The 22,306-nt window shown below is 37.2% G+C and overlaps 2 protein-coding genes across 3 annotated transcripts in view; both read right to left on the bottom strand.

Moving 5' to 3' along the window:
• The window catches only part of LOC140204156 (amine oxidase [flavin-containing]-like), a 66,712-nt gene extending 55,354 nt beyond the window's left edge, over nt 1-11,358 (bottom strand). Inside the window, exons 1-3 of the mRNA XM_072270584.1 lie at nt 11,283-11,358; nt 3,835-3,929; nt 988-1,125 (exon numbers count right to left, since the gene is read on the bottom strand). Of these exons, the coding sequence (XP_072126685.1) occupies nt 988-1,125; nt 3,835-3,929; nt 11,283-11,331 (282 nt within the window). The 5' untranslated portion in view covers nt 11,332-11,358. The remainder of the gene's footprint in view (nt 1-987; nt 1,126-3,834; nt 3,930-11,282) is intronic.
• Nucleotides 11,359-19,335: 7,977 nt separating this feature from the next.
• Nucleotides 19,336-22,306, bottom strand: part of brcc3 (BRCA1/BRCA2-containing complex, subunit 3) — a 31,898-nt gene continuing 28,927 nt past the window's right edge. The window contains exon 8 of one of the 2 annotated variants that reach the window (XM_072270580.1): nt 19,336-19,966. In XM_072270580.1, the coding sequence (XP_072126681.1) occupies nt 19,815-19,966 (152 nt within the window). In that variant the 3' untranslated portion in view covers nt 19,336-19,814. The remainder of the gene's footprint in view (nt 19,967-22,306) is intronic. The other variant, XR_011887540.1, reaches the window with a different exon arrangement.

The following is a 22,306-nucleotide window of genomic DNA, read 5'->3' as shown; positions in this document are numbered from 1 at the left end:
ACATTGAAAGGCCCAGATAGAGTGGACGTGGAGAGGATGCTTCTTATAGAGGGAAAGTCAAGGACCATTAGGCACAGACTCAGAGTAGGACATCCCTTTACAACAGAGATGAAGCACAATTTATTTAGCCAGAGGGTGGTGAATCTGCAGAATTAATTGCCATACTTGGCAGTGGAGGCCAAGTCATTGGGTATTTAAAGTGGAGGTTGATAGGCTCTTGATTATTAAAGACATCAAAGGTTAGGGAGAAGACTGGAGAATAGGGTTGAGAGGAATAATAAATCAGCCAAGATCGAATGGTGGAGTAGACTCGATGGCCCAAATGGTCTAATTCTGCTCCTATGTCTTTATGTTCTAATAGGGAGATTTGAATAACAGGGACATGAACTAAAACATCTTGTTAAATTCAATAACATAAAATCTCTGTTAACTGAGTAGACCAGAGAGTTCAACTGCTACAGCCTACCATTGGCAGAAATGTTAAAAAGATTTCTGAGCTGAATATTAAAATAAACATTTACAATATCACTCTGATATTGCTATTGAATCTTCCCTTGCAGTGATAATAGGCCATTGGAACATTCTTCCGTGGAAATTCACTTTCTATAAAATTAGGCTTGAAAGGTTCAAAAGACTGGCTGTCATAAATTAATTTGATTCGGAGGCCCCTCGGTCTATTTTCAATAACTTTTAAATGTAGGTTTGAAACTTCATAGAAGGTCTAGAGACTATTGCAATGTGATAGACAGCTAAAAAAATGTAATTCTATTTCATAGGAAGTGATTCACTTGAGACAGCTTGGTGTTCCATTTTGAAGGTAACACAAGGATAGTCTGGCCATGCCCGTTATCTGCTATATCTAGTATCTAAAAACTGGTATACCAATGTCAATGTCGGCAATAATGGTAGCAAAAGAGTGCTTCATTCCCTGGAACTACAATCTTTTAACAACAACATTCAAATAAAAAAGAAATGGAATCATTTTACCTGTACAAAGTGAATAAGTTTCTCTTCTTCGTTTACTTTATACGTCTTTATACCCAGCTCCTTGGCTAATCGCAAAATCCGATTTTGAGTGGGTCCAACATATGCTCCCCCCAAGTCAACGTACTGGAACTCTGGACCCTATGACAAATAATTGTGTCAATAAATAACTAATTTTCTTTGCAATCTATTGTCTATTCCTTTGACAGCAATGACTTCTGTAGGTTCCCAGTTCTCTGGGTGCTGGTACCCTTTCTGCTAATTTACATTGCTATTTTCATGTACACATCCTGGCAATTATTGCGACACACTGTTCAACCATGTACTGTATATATTTACAGCCAGGGCAAATTCTTGCATGATATTCATGCATGGACATTTTTCAGCATGTCTCACTTGATAATGATTGACAGCAGGAATCTTTTTTAGTTCAATGGTACAGTGGCCAATTCTGACAACTATACTTTGATAGAAAACTGCCAATGTAAATATCCTTTCTTGATATACTAATAATGGACAAAAGAAACAAAACACCTTTCATTAGATGAAAATTTGTAATTGGCCTTAATACCTAAGAGAAAAGAAAAATAAAGAATCTGGGCAAAGCAAACAGGGAGGATTACTGTTGTGCTGAGCTGAATGCTGGTAAAATGTTGGAAGAGTTGAATCAGGGTAGGAGTGAAGGTGCAACATTAGCCCCAATGTTGTGGATTTGGGAACAGGGCAATTTTCAACAATTGAATGTTCCATTCATTTTGAGAAAGAGGGTGTCCACATTATTCACCAGCGTGCTAGTGACAAGCTTTCTAGAGTGAGGTAAGCATGGTATCCTTAACGGATGGACTGGACCACAACCAAATTACCCTGTGGTCCCTCTGTGCAGTATTTGTTTGCACTGGCAGCTTCTGCTGTTTTGCGGGGGAATCAGATGGCTCTTGGTACAATCATGACCTTTTTAAACATTGGCTTGTGGACAGCATTTATTATAGAACATAAACATATCAGGTGCTGAAATAATTCCTTAGGTGCTATAAAAGATCAGATGGATAAAGCGCTTCGTTTCTTCAGGAATCAGTCATAGTTGGTTTTAAAGGAAATTTTGACTTTCAAGAGTGGCTAAAAACTAAAATTCAGTGACTTGCATATTTGTTCATGGCCTGGTGAACAAATGACACCATCTTCAAAGGTGTGAATGATTACATTTACAGATGTTGGAACATTCAGTTTCCTCTGTTGCTAGCTTTATATAATAATGAATCAGATTCAGGTTTAATATCATTGGCATAGGTCATGAAATTTGTCATTTTGCGGCAGCAGTATGTTACAATTCATAATAATAAAAACTATAAAGTATATACAAAAAAGAAAATTAAATTAAACGTTGTTTGCGTTTTTAAATTAAATATGTAGTGCAAAAATTGAGGGGAAAATACTGAGGTAGTGTTCATGGGTTCACTGTCCACTCAGAAATCTATGGCGGAGGGGAAGGAGCTTTTCCTGAAACATTGAGTGTGTCTTGAGGCTCTTGTACTTCCTCCTTGGTGGTAGCAAAGAGAAAATGGCATGTCTTAAGTGAGGGGGGTCCTTAATGATGGATACTACCTTTTTGAGGAATCACCTTTTGAAGGAGTTTTGGATGCTGGTGAGGCCAGTGCACATGATTACAATTTTCTGCAGCCTTTCCTGACTGGAGTGATCTTTCCATTTCAGATGGTGATGCAACCAACTAGAATCCTCTCCATGGTACATATGTAAAAATTTGCGACTGTCTTTGGTGACATACCAGTTCTCCTCAAACTCCTAATGAAGTATAGCCACTGTCATACCTTCTTTGTAATTACTTTAGTCTGTTGGGCCCAAGATGGGCTTCAGAGATGCTGACACTCAGGAACTTTAAAGGATCAGGTGTGAAAAGGATGAGCACTTCCATGAGGACTGATGTGTGTTCACTCAACTTTCCCTTCCTGAAGTGCACAGTGGTCTTACTAACAATGAACACAAGGGTGCTGCTGCAACAAGCTAATCTGTCTCAGTCCTGTACACATCCTCGTCACCATCTGAAGTTCTGCCAACAACATTGCGTCATCAGCAAATTTATAGATGGTGTTTGAGCTGTGCCTAGCCACAGAATCGTAGCTGTAGATGGAGTGGAGCAGTGAGCTAAGCACGCAGCCTTGAGCTGCACCACTGATGATTGTTGGTGAGGTGGAGATATTTGTTCGGATTTGCACAGATGACAGGCATCCAGTTGCACAACAACGTCCAGAGGCCTTACAGAGGGAGAATGTTTTCAGAAATCTTTGTGGACTAGGAATCACAAATACTCCTCATGGATTTCAAGTGCTGATCTAAGACCCTTTATGTGTTATGATACACCCAGTGGCTACTTTATTAGGTATATCTGTGCACTTGCTTGTTAATGCAAATATCTAATCACCCAATCATATAGCAGCATCACAATGCATAAAAGCATACAGACATGATCAAGAAGTTTACTTGTTGTATATACCAAACATCAGAATGGAGAAGAAATGTAATCTATGTGACCTTCACCATGGAACGATTGTTGGTGCCAGATGGAGTGGTTTGAATATCTCAGAAATTGTTGATCTCCTGGGATTTTCATACACAACAGTCTCCAGAGTTTACAGAAAACGGGTGACAGCAGCAGAAGACTACACCAGGTTCCACTCCTGTACCTAATAAACTAGCCACTACTGCTCCACAGAAACAGACTCAGACTTTACAGAGTCTGATCTACATCTTGTTGATAACCCAACTCCTAAGCCATCATCTCTGAACCTATTCATCCAAAAGAACATAGAGATTATGATAATTTTAATTACTTACTCGAACAGTGTATGTTCTTCCTCCAACACGATCTCTCGCTTCTAAGACCAGCACTTTCATACCTTCCTCTATCAGCAGCTTGGCAGCTGACAGACCTAGACAACACAAACAATAGTGTTAGATAGGAACCAGGAGCCTTTATATATCAAGAGAAAACCTAGACCAAGCCCCCAAAATAAGCTTGCAAATTAACAAATAGTTTTTGCAATAAGATTAATTAATAAGAATCAACCAGACGTTAATCCAATCACAATAACTCACATTTTAACCAAAGATGACATAGTTAAATCAGTCTCAGCATATTTGAGATTCTGGATACTTCTGGAAAATTCTGGATACTTTGACTGTACTTAATATTTCAGTAATATTTGAGTAATATTGTAAATATATCTTTTGATTAAGCATTCTTTGTTGTTTATATAATGCATTGCTGGTTAATTGTAAATTATCTTGATAATTGCATACATCATCACACCACCATGTCATATGCATACAACTCACTTAAAGTAAAAATAAAAATAATGTAGACACATGTTATCCCTGGTCTCTTTCAATTGAGTTTATGCTTTGGACTTACAAAATATAACAGTGGTGTTATGTAAGTTTTAAATAAACCCAAGATGACTACCTATCTTTTGAAGCACAGCGAGACATTTGAGATTAAAAAAAAACACAGCAAGAAATGGTCGAGTAAAAGAACTATGCAGCACATGCTTCTTCAGGAAGGGACAGAGACAATTGAGTTAAAAAGGCAGAAATCAGAGTAAATTCGTGTATTCATAAACAGTGAGTACCAAGTGATAACAATCATAAATTTAAAAAAAAAGCAGAAAGGATAACTACATTGGAAAGGTAGACATGTTCAATTGCATAAGAGATAACTGGAATATGTATACTGAGCAAATTGAGCAGTATTTTGAAGCAAATGAAGTGGACAATGAAATGTGAGTGTCAGTTTTGCTGAGTGCATTGGAATTAAAGGCATACAGTTTGCTTAGAAGTTTGACTGCTCCAACCAAACTAACCGAAATGAGCTTTACTGATATCATGAAACTAATGCGGAAATATTTAGAACCCAAACCATTGTTGATTGCAGAATGCTTTAGGTTTCATAAGCAGAATCAAAGGAAGAGTGTAATGGATCCTAATAATGCTCTGAAAGATAAATTAGTTTGTGAACTTTTACAAGACAGCATTCAAAAATGGCTCCTAGCTGAAGCACAACCTACACTTAAAAGAGCAGTTGAAATAGATGTATCAATGGAAACAGCAGAGAGAAACACAATTAAGTTGCAGTCAGGAATGAAAGTGAGCATGAACAAAATTGCAATGTCTAAACAGAAACCTGCTATTACTGTTGTGACAAGTATTCACATACACCAGACCAATGCAGACTTAAGGGTGAAACTTGTAGAAAATATAACAAAGTAGGACACATGCAAAGAGCATGTCAGGTAGACAAAAATAAATGGACTGCACAGGAAAGGGAAAACGATAAAACACCCAGTTGCAGTTTTAAAAAGAGCACTAATCGACATGCTGTTGATGAAAAATCTGATCATGATGTGAGTGACACAGGACTGAATAGCCTCAAGAATTACAATGTGAAAATTAACAATTGCCGAGCAATTTGGTTTACACCAGAAGTGAATGACATATTAATTAAAATGGAATTGGGCACTGGCTCGGCTGTTTCAAAATGAGTTTGAATGATATTTCAAAGATACTGAACTGAAGCCTGAAGATATCCAACTAAGAACTTACACTGGAGAAAAGATAACTCCTGTGGAAATGACATTCATAACAGTGATATACAGCAACCAACAAGCCACATGTGGTAAAAACAGTAGGACCAGCACTGTGGGTCATGATTGGCTGAGACAACTACAATTTGATTGGAGATCTATCCGTCACTTGCATGCCACATCCCATGCAACAGAGCCAATTGAAAGCAAATTAAGAAAGGTACTGGATGATGTCACAATAGTGTTCAGGGATGACACTGTAAAATTCAGACAGATCAAGGGTAAAATATTGTTAATTGAAAATGCCACAGCCAAATTTTACAAAGCTTGTCCATTTCCATGATTAAGTATCCAGTGAGCTAGATCACATGGAGGTTGAAGGAATTCTTTCCAAGGTTGAGTGGAGCTGATAGGAAATGCCAGTTATCCCAGTAGCTAAGAAGAGTGGGTCTATTAGGATCTGTGATGTTTTAAGGTTACCATTAACCCAGTACTGCAAGTAGAGCAATGTCTTCTAGCCAGGGAAGAGGATATCTTTACAAATCTTTCTGGAGGAAAACACTTCAGTAAGGTGGACTTAGCTGATGCATACCTACAGATGGAGATGGAAAAAGAGTCCGAAGTATTTCTCTCCAGAAACAGTCACAATGGGCTTTATCGCGATAATAGGCTTATTTTTGGAATGGCATCTGCAACTGCACTCTGGCAGAAAGCTACAGAGCAGGTGCAGCAAAATTGTCCAGGCACTCAGTGTTACCTGGATGACATCGTTGTTACCAGTGAGGATGACAAGGAACATCTCCAAAATCTCAAGTCACTGCTAAAAAAATTGGAAGTTTATGCACTTAGAGTACAAGGCAACAAGTGTGAATTCTTTAAACCAAGCATCACTTATTGTGGTCACACAATTGATGCACAAGGATTACACAAGTGTGCTGAGAATGTTCAAGCAGTGGTGGATGCCCCAAGCCTAAAGGATGTGTCACAGTTGCAGTTCTTTTTAGGATTTGTCAGTTACTATAATGGGTTCCAGCCAAACCCAGCTACTACGTTCTATCCCTTGAACTCATTATTACAAATCAGGAAGAAATCACAATGGACAAAGCTGTGTGAGGTGGCTTTCCAAAAGGTAAAGGAAATGGTGACGTCAGACACCATACTCACAGATTATGATCCACATTGTACAGTGAAGCTTGCCTGTGAAATCTCGCCTTGTGGTATAGGTGCAGTCATGTCAGATGTTATGAGTGATAGAAATGAATGCCCCATGGCCTTGGCATCGCGTTCCTTTACTGCTGCAGAGAAAAATTACACACAGATTGACAGAGAGGCCTTGAGTCTGGTTTAGGGTTTAAAATGTTTTAACCAGTACTTGTATGGGAGAGAGTTTACCCTCATTACCAATCATCAACCACTGGTGTCCACCTTCAGTCCACAGAAGGGTATTCCACTAACAGCAGCAGCAAAAGTGCAGAGATGGACTCTGCTTCTTTCAGGTCACAATTACAAGTTCGAATATGGGATGACTAATCATGGAAATGCTGACAGATTGTCCCATTTACCTTTGGAAAAGGAAATACCTGAATAATTTACAAAAGAGGACACTTTGCATATTCTCCCTAATGCAAGCTAAAAGTCTCCCTGTTATGCCAGGGAAACCAGAAATATCCCACACTGTCTCAGGTCTACAAAATGGCTGGAATGTGCAGCAGAAATCCAAATTCCCCAATTTTTACTAGCGCCAGAATGAACTTGCCCTGGACAGATGTGGCCTTATGTGGGGATTGAGAGTTATGGTACCATCCAAGCTGAGAGCTGAAGTGTTGGAGGAGCTACATGCTAGTCATCTAGGCGTAGTCAAAATGAAGGTATTGGCTTGAGGCTTCATCTGGCGGCCAGGATAGATCATCAGATCGAGCAGCTTGCCATGCACTGTTTGGGATGCTAACACATCCAGAAGAAAGGTGACTAGAGCTATCAGAACCACTTCCTGCAGTCCCAGAGTCAACTCATACAAAAACCACAGAGGAGGCTCCAGAATCTGAGGTTGTTTCACAGCTTCAAGTCTCTCCTATCAAGCAGAGTGTCCTTATATGCATATAAGCTGAGACATACTCTATATTGAGTTGGAGTTTATAGCTAAGCAGTGAGCCTTGATGTGTATTTAATATTTTAGTAACATTTGAATAATATTGAAAGTATATTTGATTAAGCATTCTTTGTTTACATAACGCATTACGGTTATGTGTAAAAGTACATGAATGGCATACGTTATCACACCGCCACGTCACATGTGTGCACCTCACTTAAACTAAAAACTAACGTAAACATGTGCTATCCCCGGTCTACGTGTTTTTTAAAATTTCATTTACTTTTACGTTTTGGAGTTACAAAACATACCAAAGAACTTTGAAAAATAACTTAACAAATTTTGGTGCAATTTGTATGTATATTTTGCTGAAGAGAAGAGTGTGCATCACTTCTTGTCTTCAGCCACTGGTCCTGTTAATAACACTTGCCGCCTTTTTAAAAGATACATGATAATATGGCTTTATTTTAAAATTCAGTTCCAGAAATGATAAAATGAATCCGTCTGTGCTGCAGAAACCTTCCATTTCCATTACCAGATTTCTGTCCATGAATAGTATCACATTTTTCCTTTATTTTTTCTGTAATTTTGTAATTTATTTTGTCATATTAGACAGTGATGATAAACCTGTCTTGATTCTGATGGGATTTTTTTAATACAGATATTAATCAATTTAAAGCCATCCATCTACATTCAGAATAAAGCTGCCTCCCCCTCATTTCCGATACACTGTCAGTATAATAAATGTTTCTGTGATGATTTCTTCAGACAATCAAGCTGCAAATCAATAGGTGTCAAGGTACAGCATCAAAGCAGGAAATTACACATCTCAGCATGAATGCTATAAACAACCAGAAGTGAATGATTTTGGATCAGCAGCTGTTGTTACTCAGCTCATATATTATAAAACTTCATTTTAAGGATGCAATATCCTGTTAATGAAAATTGGTTATAAATTAAAACTGTCAAAAAGTAAGACTTATGATTTACTTCTGTATAAAGCTGGAGCTGTTATCTGGTGGTGTGAGGAGAAGTTAACAATACTGTAAAATATTTTGCACACAGATTCTTCTGTCCATTTTTAAAGGGATTACTAAATTCTGTAGATTTCTAAACTCTTCAGACATTAGAGGGTAGTCCTTTGTATGTTCATACTGTTACCTTTTCAGCAAAATTAATCAATCAAGCAAAATTGCCATACCTACTGAATATTGACCTTGAGTTTACCATTACCTTCTGGCAGTTCTGTTTTAACCAGCTGATGAAACAATAATTCCAAACAAATCTCCATTGTATAACCATCATCAGCATTAACTGGTATTTATATAGCACTTAGTGAAATCTATAGCTGTAAACCATTTGCTAAAGAGAAAGATTTTTGATCAGTTTCTTTTAAAAAAAAAGAGATCTGGAGGCTATAATGTTCAGGGGAAATTTGGTCTGCAAAAAATTGGCATTATTTTTATGATAGTCATTTGTTGGTGTGAGGATTAAAGAATTTAATGTTTAATATTTTTGTTGATGCAGACTCATCAAAACTATTAACTCTACTAGGCAACCCTTCACCTGTGAATCTGTTGGTGTCCTCCACTGTTTCTGGTGCTCCTGATGTGGCCTCCTCTACAGTACATGGGCGAGACCCAATGTAGATTGGGGGATTGCTTTGTCAGGCATCTCTGCAAAAAGCAGGATTTCCTGGTGGACAACCATTTTGATTCCAACCTCCATTCCCATTCTGACATGTCAGTCCATGGTCCCCTCTACTACCATTCTCAGGTTGGAGGAGTAACACCACATATTCCGTCTTGGGAGCCTCTAACCAGATGGCATGAACATTGGTTTCTCTAAATTATGGTAAACTTTTCCCCCTCCTCTTTTCCCATTCTTCAATTTCTCCACCCTGTCTTCTTACCTCTTCTCCTCACTTGCTTATCACCTCTTCTTTGTATCCCTCCTCCTTTCCCTTCTCCTCTCCTATCAGATTCCTTCCTCTCCAGACCTTTACCTTTTTCTCCTATCGCCTCCTAGATTCTTTGTTCATCCTCCCTCCCCCACCCTCCTAGCTTGTACTTCTCCCCCCTCCCGCCCCCCCCCAACCTTCTTCTTCTGGCTTCTTCCCTCTTCCTATCCAGTCATGGCCTGAAACGTCATCTATTTATTTCCATAGATACTGTCTGACCAGCTGGGTTCCTCCAGCATTTTGTGTGTGTTGCTCTGGATTTCCAGCATCTGCATAATCACTTGTATTTATCATTAACTCCATCCTTCTCTTTAAGATAATATCTCAGATAATTTTAAACTACCTTGGTGAAAGAAATGATGACTATAGGTACTGATGCTCAAGGGAAGCACAAACATGTCTTGTAATCTTAACTGTAAACAACAGGATACTTTGAAAAACTTAATTCAACCTTCTTGGAAAACACGACTTATTCATGATTCACAGCATTAATACATGGTTAAATCTGAGAGCTAGGCCAACAGTGCGAGTCCCTCAAATTTAGCTGGCTGATCTAAACTGGCTTGCCATCTGCTTCACAGAAATGTCATCTTGCCCTGAATCTCCCTGGTATATGCTGGATTTTCACATTAAATTTCTCTAAACCGAATCAGTCTTCAGTCAGCTTAGATTTAATTGATTTGTTACTGTTTAAGAGTGTGTTATGAGTCCAATACCAATGCCTCTCTCTGATCCAGAATGGTAACAATTTAAGCACTGAATTCTTTCTACAATTAGAGAGCTCAAATATATTTTAGAATTTATATTTTATTATTTCTTACTTCTTATTTTTCTTTTTTTAATCACTCCATTTAAAGTTAATTAAATTACCAATCTCTAGCATGTACTGGTTAAGGGAAATGTTGATTGTTTCCATGACATTTTAAACCCTCAGAGGCTCTGTAAAGCTCTCACAGGTGTGAAAGTCACTCACACTTTCAATAAGTTACATGATTAGATAATTCTTTCAAGCTGGAGTCGGAAGTCTATTATAATATACCTTGCTGTGGCAAGATCTACATTTTATATACACTTGTTTACTTCCAGACAAAAATACTTCAAAAGGGAAAATTGACTACCCTGTGGGGAGATGAAATTAGCCTGAAAGACTGCACACTCATTGACAATACACCTTGCTCTTAGTTTCATGACTAACAAGGTAAATATAATTAAAAGAGCTAAAATTATAACATGTTCAGATATCACAATATTTTTACAAGGTGCTTTTAACAGTGGATAGCAGTTAAATGCATTATCAAACTGCCACAGATAGAGAGTCTTCATCCTAAAAAAAGAACCAAATTTAAGTTCATAGAAACCAGTTTTGTTTGCTTTAACTTATTTTTGGATTATTTCAAATAGAATTTATTATTAAAGTGATTTTCTATCTTACGCATGATGATATTCATTCCAATTACATACAAATAAAAGGTGACACAATTTGGACTATTTCATCCTGATATATTATTCTACAACATAATTGCAGATTCAAAATAACCATTCATTAATATACACTGCCCAAAAGCAGGCTTCATTCAAATAGCTCAAACACTTATATAAAAAAAATGAGGGAAAAATATTAATCGGAAAAAGAGAAAAGAGTAAAGTAACTCACCGGACAAGCCTGCACCAATGATAATCACATCTTGTTTTCCACAGGACATTTTCGCAAATTATGTTTTAACTTCACAATCTAAAATGTTGCTGTGGATATAAGGCTTGGTTCTTTTTCGCAGTTTTTGAACAATTTCTTCGTAGTTACAATTTGTCTGCAGTAAGATCATTTGTGTTCTTTTGTGTCATCTGAACAGCACCTGTTCATCCCCGGAATTGCCTTCCAGAAAGCGTGCCTCTTTTGTTTGCGTGTGTGATTGCTAGATAAATATCCTTTTCAGGAGCACAAACACTGATAATAGGCTATGTATTTAACATTTCAAGTGAAGAATTAGAGCTGGGAATCTAATGCAATTATAGACAGATAATAGCATTACTTTAAAAAAAGGCTAACAGCGGATACTAAGCACGAATATTAAATTAGTTCCTTCAGCGATGTTAATTAGATTGTATGATAGGTTTCTTTAAAGGAATATATTCAGATCACAGACGAGAAAATTATTGCATGTCACACCTCTCTAAATCACTGGGGTGGAAAGCATACTGCCAATTCATTTTGCGCAATCAAGGCTAACTGAAAGCCATTTCCACCCCTCAGACTTATTTTTTATAAGCAGTGCACTTGAAATCAATTAGAGATAAAATGATTATATTTTGGATTAACTCGAGGTAAACAGAATGTACACTGGGTGAGGGACTTCAATATCTATCACCAAGAGTGACTTGGCAGCACCACGGACTGAGGTAGCCAACACCTGAAAAAATTGCTGCCCAACCAGATCAGCAGAAGGTAGTAAGTGAACCAGAATGAGGGGAAAATCTATATGACCTTGTCCTCACGAAGCTACCTGTCAATTATAGCACTGGTTGAAGTGATCACGTCACAATCCTTGGGAGACGAAGTTCTATTTTCACAGTGCAGACGCACACCACTGAGCTGTGTGGCACAACAAATCTGCCGAATGAGAAATCTTAGATCAGACCCGGCAGGTCAAAACTGGGCACTTACGAGATGCTGTTGACAATTATCAGCCCCAGAAACGTAAGGCATCGTGATCAGTAGTGTATTCTTCAGTCTACCATTATTATCAAGCCACAGGATGGGAAATGAGGCACAGGAGTGCTTGTCAGGAGCAACACCAGACACACCACACGATGATGAGGTGCTAGCATAGTGAAATTGCAATAGAGGACTAATTGTGAGCTAACCAACTGCAACAGCATGCTGCAGCCAGAGTCAAGCTACCGCGTGGCCAATAGGTCATTTCAAAGCTCTGCAGTCCTGTCACATATAGTCATGAATTATGATGGGCAATTAAACAGCTCATAGGGGGAGGAAGCTCTAAGAGCATCTTCATCTTCCATAGTGGAGTGGGCGGGGTCTGCATATATGCTGAAGAAAAGGCCAAAGCATTGGCAACCGTGTTTTTCTCCTGAGAGCCACACCACTGCAGAAATCTGTGTCCAGACAATTCAGTTCACTCCATGTGATATCACGTAATGGCTGACAGTAGTGGACACAGCTCACTGAGAGGTTTGAACTTTGGGATACCAGTAGGATACTTACTTCGTGTCAAAACTTGGGTTAGGGAGATGGACCAGAAGAGGGTGAAGGAAAATCAGGAGACAACTCCAGTAGAGGTAGCTACCATGAAACTCACAGGATACAAAACCACGCACACATATCACAGATGTAAATGTAAGTAATGATCTGTCAAAAACAATGGTTCTGGAAGTGCTGATGGTTCTAAAGTAAGATGCATTATCCAAGACTGTAAAATGAAGAGGTCATATAATCCAGGTTTTAGATTAGAATACGAGAAATCTCACAAGATGTTGGAATTTTGATTGATGTGGGAATATTAAGACTGTTTCCATGTGCATGACCAATAACTTCCAGCATTCTTTTAAAGCTTTAAAGTTTAAAATATCTTTAAGATAGCTTTGATTATAATCTAAGATATTTTGGCAAATGTCCAATCTTTTGGAGTAAGCTTTATTCTAAACTGTGGATTGTTTGTGAGCTTTAAAATAATGCATGAGGTGTAAGTTAATTTTGATTTGCCAAATCAGAGAGAAAAGATGCATGAGATAAGTGAGAGCATATGTAATTGTTAAATCTGCTTTGGGATGATGTTTAAATGAATCCTTTACTCCAAGGGAAGAGGGTGTGACCAACTGTAAGCTTCTGTTATTTAATGTGAAATAAAGTTGTAGGACCTCTTATATTTAAGAACCAGTGCCTCTTATGTGATCATGTGGAGACCCCATCTTTACATTTTCTTTATTCTTTGGAATATCCACTTAAGTTTTTAACTGTGGAAATTAACTGTTCATTCCAACATCTTTTCAGCTATTTCTAAAAGTTCTGGATGAAAAAAAATTGCATGGATTTTTGTTTTGTCTTGCCTGTGTTTTGTTTTCTTTATTTCTTTTGGAATTAATATTGGTATGAGAGAAAGGCCTACATTCCAGTTTGAGGTGACAGAAACATCAGGATTTCTATTCACACATTCCAAAGAGCAACTGGGAAAATGGTGATTAGTGCATATTCAATTTGGGAAGTTGAAATTGGTATTTTGGGAGATAGTTTGAAACAATTGAGGAGCATCTTAAACATTGCTTTTCTTAGCCAAAATACATTTTGTATTTTCCCCAAAATAGTTAAACAATACTGCATATTGACAAAACCCTTACTTTGTCTTTTAAATTTCTCTTGGAAAGCTTTATGTAATTTTAACTCCACTCTTCTCTTCTTCACCTGACTTCATCAACCAATCAAACCCTTCTCACTTGTATTCACCTATTGCTCGTTAATTCTTGCCAAAACCCTCCCCTTTTTTTTTGGTTGTCTGCCCTTTTATTTTTCAGTTCAGTTGAAGAGTCGACCTGAAATGTTAACTGATAATTTCCCTCTACAGATGCTGCTTGATCTGTCAAGTTCCCCCAGCAGCTCGTTTTTTGCTTCACCTCATTCCTGTTTCCAAGAATGCACATTTATACCCTGCTTGAAGTTCAGTCGGCGTATGGTAAAATGCAAATGAGGATTTAGTTTCGATCAGAGAGGCAACAAAAGAGCAGCAATCAAGGCAATCAAGAGACACAAGTGACTTTCAGTCTTTATGTAAGGTGTCAACCTGATGCATTGACCATTCCTTTATCTTACAAAAGCTACCTGACCCAGTGAGCATCCATTAGTTTTTCTTTTGCTTAAAATGAGTCAGTCCACTAACAATGTCATTACAGAAATCTTGAATGATTTTCTACCAAAATTCTGCTAGGTGATCAGTACAACCTTGATGAAAATTGAAAAGTGCCTGTTTAAACACATTCAGCAGAGAACAATCAGCAAATGATAATTTTGTTGAAAATATTGACCTCTATTAAATTCCGTAGAGCAGAGGTACAGTATTTCCTGGCATACATAGCTGTTGGAGCCTGTAGAGGGAATTTGGCAAGCTTGGGCCAGGTTACTTAAAGTAGGAAGAGAGGTTCATTGGTTTAGGGGAAAAAGTTGACTTGACTATTAGGTGGTTGATTGAGTATTTGGAAAATGTGAATTTAGAATCAGAAAGGAATAGTTAAGAAGGTCAGAGGTTTAATCAGAATCCACAGAAGGTCCAGAAAGTTGCTAGGTTGGTCAGGGTGAAGGTTGGCTCCTGAAATTGTGCAGGTAATGTGAGGACAATATGCAAATTGGTGACTGTGGTTGAAGGTGTGGATCATATCTGTGCATACATGTTCAAGAGGAGATGGAGTTTGGGGAAAAGCTGTATGAAGTATTTGTAAGAATTCAGGTTTATAGAGGTAAACTTCAAGCAATATTGAAGCAAGCATTTCGAGAACTATGAAGACTTTCTTCTGTATAAATGGTCCATAGAGCACATGTACTTGCAAAAGCTATGGGTTACGTATAGACAGAAACTCCAGTAATACCACTTAGCTAGGCATTGCACAGCATTGGATGCAACTGTGTATATCCATATAACAGCACATCAATACCAGCGAACCCAAAAGGAAAATTGAAAATTTCAAATGGTATATAAAGAATAGTACTCTAGAATTCACTCACAGGGCAATTGTTTAATGACAATAAGTATTCTCATCTTAAGTCAGTAGGTTCAGGATTCTTGACCAAGTTGTGTAATCTAGGCTGACTCATCTTAGTGCACAAATCACTGCTATGCATGAATTGACTTTGTTTTCTTACCTTTACTAAAATGGTTCTTAACTTCAAAGGCACTTCATTGAATGACTCAAGATGATTATTTCCAAAACTAGAAAATAGCAAAAAAGACAACTGTCTGGCTGCACACACAGAATCAATTCTTCGGTAGAAAACAATGTACTATCCAATTTACCTTCCTCCCTCAACTAATAGTACCAAAGAGAATTTTTTTGATCATACATCTACAGTTTCTGCAATGCCACTATGTCCTAATATGCTGACAGATTTAACTGTATTGTATTTGTACTTTAAAACCAATTGACTGTGAAATAATCTGGAAAATAGTAAATAATAATCTTCCTCTTTTTCTCTAATTACACACAAGCTCTGTAAAAATGAATTAATTAAATACATGCAAAGAGCACAAAGCCATCGCACAAACAATGCTAAGTTCATTACTTATTTTTCTACAACATGAAGTTATTTTTTCTTGTCTTGATAGATTTTTGATTTTCATTTTTCAAATCTTTATTCACTTTACATCATCATAATTGATAGGAGAAAGTAGAACAGATGAAGAAAGATCGTCTTGATATATCCTGATACACAAGTCATTATTAGCAGTTATAGTATCATTCCTGTAGCATCATAAGACTTTTATACTCCAAAATGTTGATGTAGAAGAGAAAATATATTCAGTGACACATTGCACAGAATAATTGCACAATGCTGAAACATTCCTTGAATACTGTCCAGAGAGCATGTACAAAGAATAACACTAATGCTTTTTTTAAGTTTGCTCAGTAATTCAAATTTAGGGAACACAGATGAAATCAAAGACCAGTTTTATCAAACATGAAAAAATTTGAAAATATTGAAATATCTCAAAAATATATCTTCTGCTTCTTGTCATTATGATTAAAATTAAGGTACAATTGAGGTACAAAAATATAAATAGATGAAAGATTTCTGAATTAATAGCACACTTCATTTACTTAATAGTGTTTGTTGTGTTTACAACGATAATAATTTACCACTTAAACATTTTACAATTGATCTGCTAACATTTCCACTACAGATGTAAAATCTAATTGATGTTCAGTTTTAAAATAAAATGGCTATCAAGGCTGGAAATCAAGCCAGGCTTAATGCTGTGGCAAAGTAACAAAAACATTTTGGCTTTGCTACTTTCTATTCCTGGATTTTCCATTCACCACAAATCATTATTTTAGTATATGAGATGCATATATTTGATGAAATGAATGAGAAGTGTATGCCCAAGTTTTTAAGAATTCAAATTCATTGCTATTGCTGACAGAATCAGTAATGGATAACTTTTAAATAGTAATAAGGCAAGTGATTATCATCAGATTATATTTTCTTTGATATAGCTTAACTGCATGTATTTTCAAGATTATAAACATAATAGATTGTCTAGAAGGGAACAGTTAGGTTAATTATGGAGTAAGTTTAGGGTACCATGGCAGTGTAGCCATTAACACAAAGCTATACAGCTCAGAACTCCAGGGTTCAGAGTTCAATTCCGACACCATTTGTAAGGAGTTCATATGTCCTTCTCGTTCTCCTACATTCCAAAGAAGTGGTTAGTATAATAGAATATTGCAAACTGTCCTGTGATTAGGCTCAGGCTAAATAGGCAGATTGCTGGGTGAAGTGGCTCACTGGGCCAAAAGAACCTTGTTCCGCACTGCATCTCTAAATAAAAATAAATATATTTTTATATAAACATTTGGGGCGAAGGGCCTGTACAATGCTGCATTATTCTATATACAAAATATATAAGGGATAGAATGTGGGCTTATTCTTAATACTGTTTAATTTTAAAAACAATGGATATTTTAAATTTAAATAACTTAATATCTATTCTAATAAAAATCTGGACTTAAAGCTACAAGACTCTTTTGGTATATCTGAAGAAACTGTTATGTTTCTTCAGATATACCAGCTTGTGGTGAAAACTGCCCAGCGGATTATCGGTACCCAATTGCCCACCATTGAGAACATCTACCACAAACGCTGCCTGGGCAGGGCAAAAAGCATTATCAAGGATGCATCTCACCCTAACCATGGACTTTTCACGCTCCTCCCATCCAGTAGGCGCTACAGGAGCCTCCGCTCCCGCACCAGCAGGCACAGGAAGAGCTTCTTCCCTGAGGCTGTGACCCTGCTGAACCTCACATCACAGCACTTAGCAATATTGCACCCTTATTGTATTGTACTGTAGCACTTTTTATTCGCAGTTATTTTGTAAATAACACTATTCTTTGCATTTCTGATTAGATGCTAACTGCATTTCATTGGCTTTGTATCTGTACTCAGCACAATGACAATAAAGTTGAATCTAATCTAATCTAATGTTTTACCTAAGTCATAGGTGTGCAGTTAGCAACTTTCAAATCAAATGGATGCAATATGAAAGCATTGCATGAGTCACAACTAACTTGAAAACTGCAACTAGTTATGCAATGCCCCACAAGTCATGGTTAGGAAATGCTTGAACAATACTGAGAAATTGTTACTTAACTCTATATGAGCTACATATGGATTGCAGCGTTTCAAACAGTTCATTAGATGCATATCAAAAACTAATGCATTGAGATCAATAAACGAATTTGACTGAAAATGGTAATTGAACTAATCTGTAAATGAAGAAATTGAAAGGCACACTCAAGGTTAAGCACTAGAACATAAGAGTGTGAACTATGGTTGTCACCTATGTTCTATTAAACCACTCCTTTAACTTTATTGCAATTAAATAGATCTACTGTTTTGCTTCAAAGATCACTAGTATGAATTTTCCTATCACTTCCCTACAGGTTCTATAAATCCATTTGAATTGGATTGACTTTATTACTTATATCCTTCATATACATGAGTAAAAATCTTTACCTTATGTCTCTGTTTAAATGTGCAATGTGCAATTATAGTAATTTATAATAAATATTATGTACAACAAGACCATCAATATAACACAGAAATATAGTTGTGTTAGCATGAATTAAGCAGTCTGATGGCCTGGTGGAAGAAGCTGTCCCGGAGCTTGTCGGTCCCGGCTTTTATGCTGTGGTACTGTTTGCCAGAAGGTAGCAGCTGGAACAGTTTGTGGTTGGGGTGACTCAGGTCCCCAGTGATCCGTCGGGCCCTTTTTACACACCTGTCTCTGTAAATGTCCTGAATAGTGGGAAGTTCACACCTACAGATGTGCAGGGCTGCCCGCACCACTCTCTGCAGAGTTCTGTGATTGAGGGAAGTACAGTTCCCATTCCAGGCAGTGAGGCAGCCAGTCAGGATGCTCTCAATTGTGCCCCTATAGAAAATTCTTAGAATTTGGGGGGCCATACCAAACTTCAACCGTCTGAGGTGAAAGAGGCGCTGTTGTGCCTTTTCCATCACACAGCCGGTATGTACAGACCACATGAGATCCTCAGTGATGTGTATGCCGAGGAACTTAAAGCTGTTCACCCTCTCAACCCCAGATCCATTGATGTCTATAGGTGTTAGCCTGTCTCCATTCCTCCTGTAATCCACTATATCCTATTTGGCTGTTAATAATCAAATATCACAAAAACGTTCTAAAGTGGTGAAATGAATCAATATAATGCACCTAAGTGATGCGCCAATGGTCTATTGTAAATGGCAAATATTTCTGACGTTGGAAACAAAATTGTTCACACAGACTTTGGTCCTGATTATTTACCAAATTCATTCACAGGATGAAAAATAAACAGACTCACTTATTAAGATATTACTGAGGTCTTGTGACTTTCTGTGTCTTTGAAAGATGTGCTCCACAGTATTCACATAGTTTTGAATTTTCTAATCTGTTAATTTATATACTGATATAAATCACTGCATCTAGTGGATGCCTCAAATATCAATTTTTATTATGCAACTGCAAATAAAAACACAAGTATGCATTTCTTTTTTTGACAATTTATCAAGTACTCAACAAATTTCCTGGTCTTGAAAAGTAACATTAATTAAACAACTTCTGTTATCACATTGTTTAATTGAACAAATAATTACTTAATATTGTCAGTAAACTAATCCAAGCAATAACTTGATATAAATAGAGCTATTAATTCCAGTGCTGGTCTCCTGAAGTGTCAATGCTTAGATCCAGCAATAACTGGAATAAATCCCCTTTTGGTGGAAAAGCCAACCAAAGTCAATATGTGCTTCCTTCCATTTGATGGACAGGCTTAATTTAAGATAATAAATTGAGTGGGATCTTAAACATGACATAAAAGCTCTGCTACACAGTTTTATTGCAATCAAAGGGCTTTCTTTCTCATCAGAAATTGATCAATCTGCTTTCACTTTCCTCAGCTCTGACAATGTCTTTCATTTTAGGACTGCTAATTCCTGGAGGAGCTGTTCTTTTTCCCGCTGAAGTTCCAGGATGTGCTGTTTGTTCTGATCTAAACGATCCTCCAGCCATTGTAGCAGGGGACCACTAATGGATGACATCTGGCTGCACAGATTCTTTGTGAAAACTGAGGAAAATAAAACCACAATCAGCATATTTGAAAATAGGGAACTTAAACAAAAAATACTCAAATCAAAGAATTGTTACTCCAACAAAGTGTACAATTTGGTATTTAAAGCATGAAAGCTGAATCCTAGGAGATGTATTACTCATTCAGAGCAACTTGATACTGCATGTGAAAGTCTGGAATAAAGTACACCAAATATATAATCTAGCCTGACCCAATTAAAAACAGAATTACAACAGCTCAGTAATTAATTTCATATCCAGGGAAATCTACATCAAAGCCCAAATGTTTATTCAAAATGATGCCTCATAATCATTCATTTTTAATCACGTTTAATCTCTCTATAAGATTATTGCAGAATGTAAGTTGTTTCTGTTTGAGTATTAGATTTTCTTCATGTATTTTTGCTAATAATCTGTCTGTTTCTGGGCGTCTAAGTTCCTGTCTCTGAAGTCTCACAGCCTTTATGACAGCAAAGAGTAGCAAAGCCGAGTAACTTGCCCAATCCCCTTAGAGGATTTGGCTACAGGTTTTATATTTTACACTAACATAACCCATGTAAAATTAATGTTTGAAAATAAATTATCTATTGCATCAATTGCTTGTGGTTAGAAATAATATTTCATATACTGTATAGCAGGCTATGTGCAAATTCAGACTTTACACCTCATCACATTCCAATTTAATCCTTCACAACAGCATCTACTTCAGTCAGTCCACAGAACATCATTTACTTCAGTTTCTATCTCATCCATCTCTTTGCTTCTCTTGGCTCAACTTCTCCAACACTTCACAGCCTTCAAATATGCCAGCATAGAGATCATACATAATCCTCCCAAATAATGATTCCATCCCTTCTGCAGCTGTTAACATATGCATGTTTAGAGGGTTGGTATCTACACGGATGACACTGTTTGAATTTTTGAATCTACCTGAACAAGGGATTTCCCCTTCTTCCCCTCAAAACTCTCGATTGATGCCTTCCCTCAAAAATAAAGTATTTCTCCTTAGGTTGAAGGGCACACACTTCATCATTCCATAATCCACTCCTTTTAAAATTAGTAAGCATTTCAGGTTACATCACTAGCTGCACTGAGTTAATAAGTTAACCAATAGAAAAGAAAGTATACTCTATAACATGAACAAATATGGACTCAATAGTTGACATGTAATGTTCCGTGGGAACTGGAATTTGAAATAACAGAAATTCTAGAGATATTCAGCTGATCAAACAGCACGGCTGAAGAGAGAAACTGAGTTAATGCTTCAAGTTAATGATTTATTTCATTAATGTTTCAAATATTAATTCTATTTTTCTCTGTATATGCTATCGCAAATGCTAAGTACTTCAAGTATTTCCTTGCTTTAGTTAACAAAGAACACTAGCAATTTTCACAGAATTTGCAATTTGAAATTGCCAGTATACTTCAACTATTGTGGTACTAGTCCCATCACCTGTAACATGGTTCACAATACCTATGGTTTGTGATGTAACCACATAGATGGTCACATTCCAATACAGGCAAAACCATAAATTTCACTACAAATCAGACAACTTTGTCATAATACCTTAAAAGCTTCCTCCATTTAATTTTAACGTAACTCATTTAGGACTGTAATATTCCAAGCTGCACCTGGACATGGTTTTGCACATTTTGCAGATACAATTCAGTAACTCAATGTACTGAAGGAGTCTATAACGCACTACCACCACTACGCTACATCCTCTGTCATGTGTCTGTATTTTGTCTGTTTGTCTTTTTGATAAGAGATTCATGCACTTGATTAATTCATCTACCCCACAATATCTCTCCAATCAAAGAGAAAGGGGAAAAATGTTCCTCTATGAAACTCTCGAGAAAAGTTCAAAGTAAATGTTATTATCAAAGTACATGTATGTCACCACATACAACCCTGAGATTCATTATCCTACAGGCATACTCAGCAGATCTATAGAATAGTAACTATAAGAGAATCAATGAAAGATCAACTCGAGTGCAGAAGACAACAAATTGAGCAAATGCAATTATAAATAAGTAACGAAAACATGAGATAACATGATAAGGTCCTTAAAGTGAGATAATTGGTTGTGGGAACATCTCAATGGATGGGCAAGTGAGTGGATTTATGCCCTTTTGTTCAAGAGCCTGATGGTTCAAGGGTAGTAACTGTTCCTGAACCTGGCAGTGCGGGTCCTGAGGCTCTTGTACCTTCTACCTGATGACAGCATGAAAAGAGCATGACCTGGGTGGTGAGGAACTCTGATGAGATGCTGGTTTCCTACAACAGCATTTCATGTAGATGTGTTCAATGGTTGGGAGGGTTTTACTCGTGATGTAC

Source organism: Mobula birostris, chromosome 10 (assembly GCF_030028105.1).
Source record: "Mobula birostris isolate sMobBir1 chromosome 10, sMobBir1.hap1, whole genome shotgun sequence".
Taxonomy (NCBI): Eukaryota; Metazoa; Chordata; class Chondrichthyes; order Myliobatiformes; family Myliobatidae; genus Mobula; species Mobula birostris.
The sequence above is the reverse complement of the archived record's forward strand: the minus strand, read 5'-3'. Positions and strand labels throughout refer to the sequence as shown.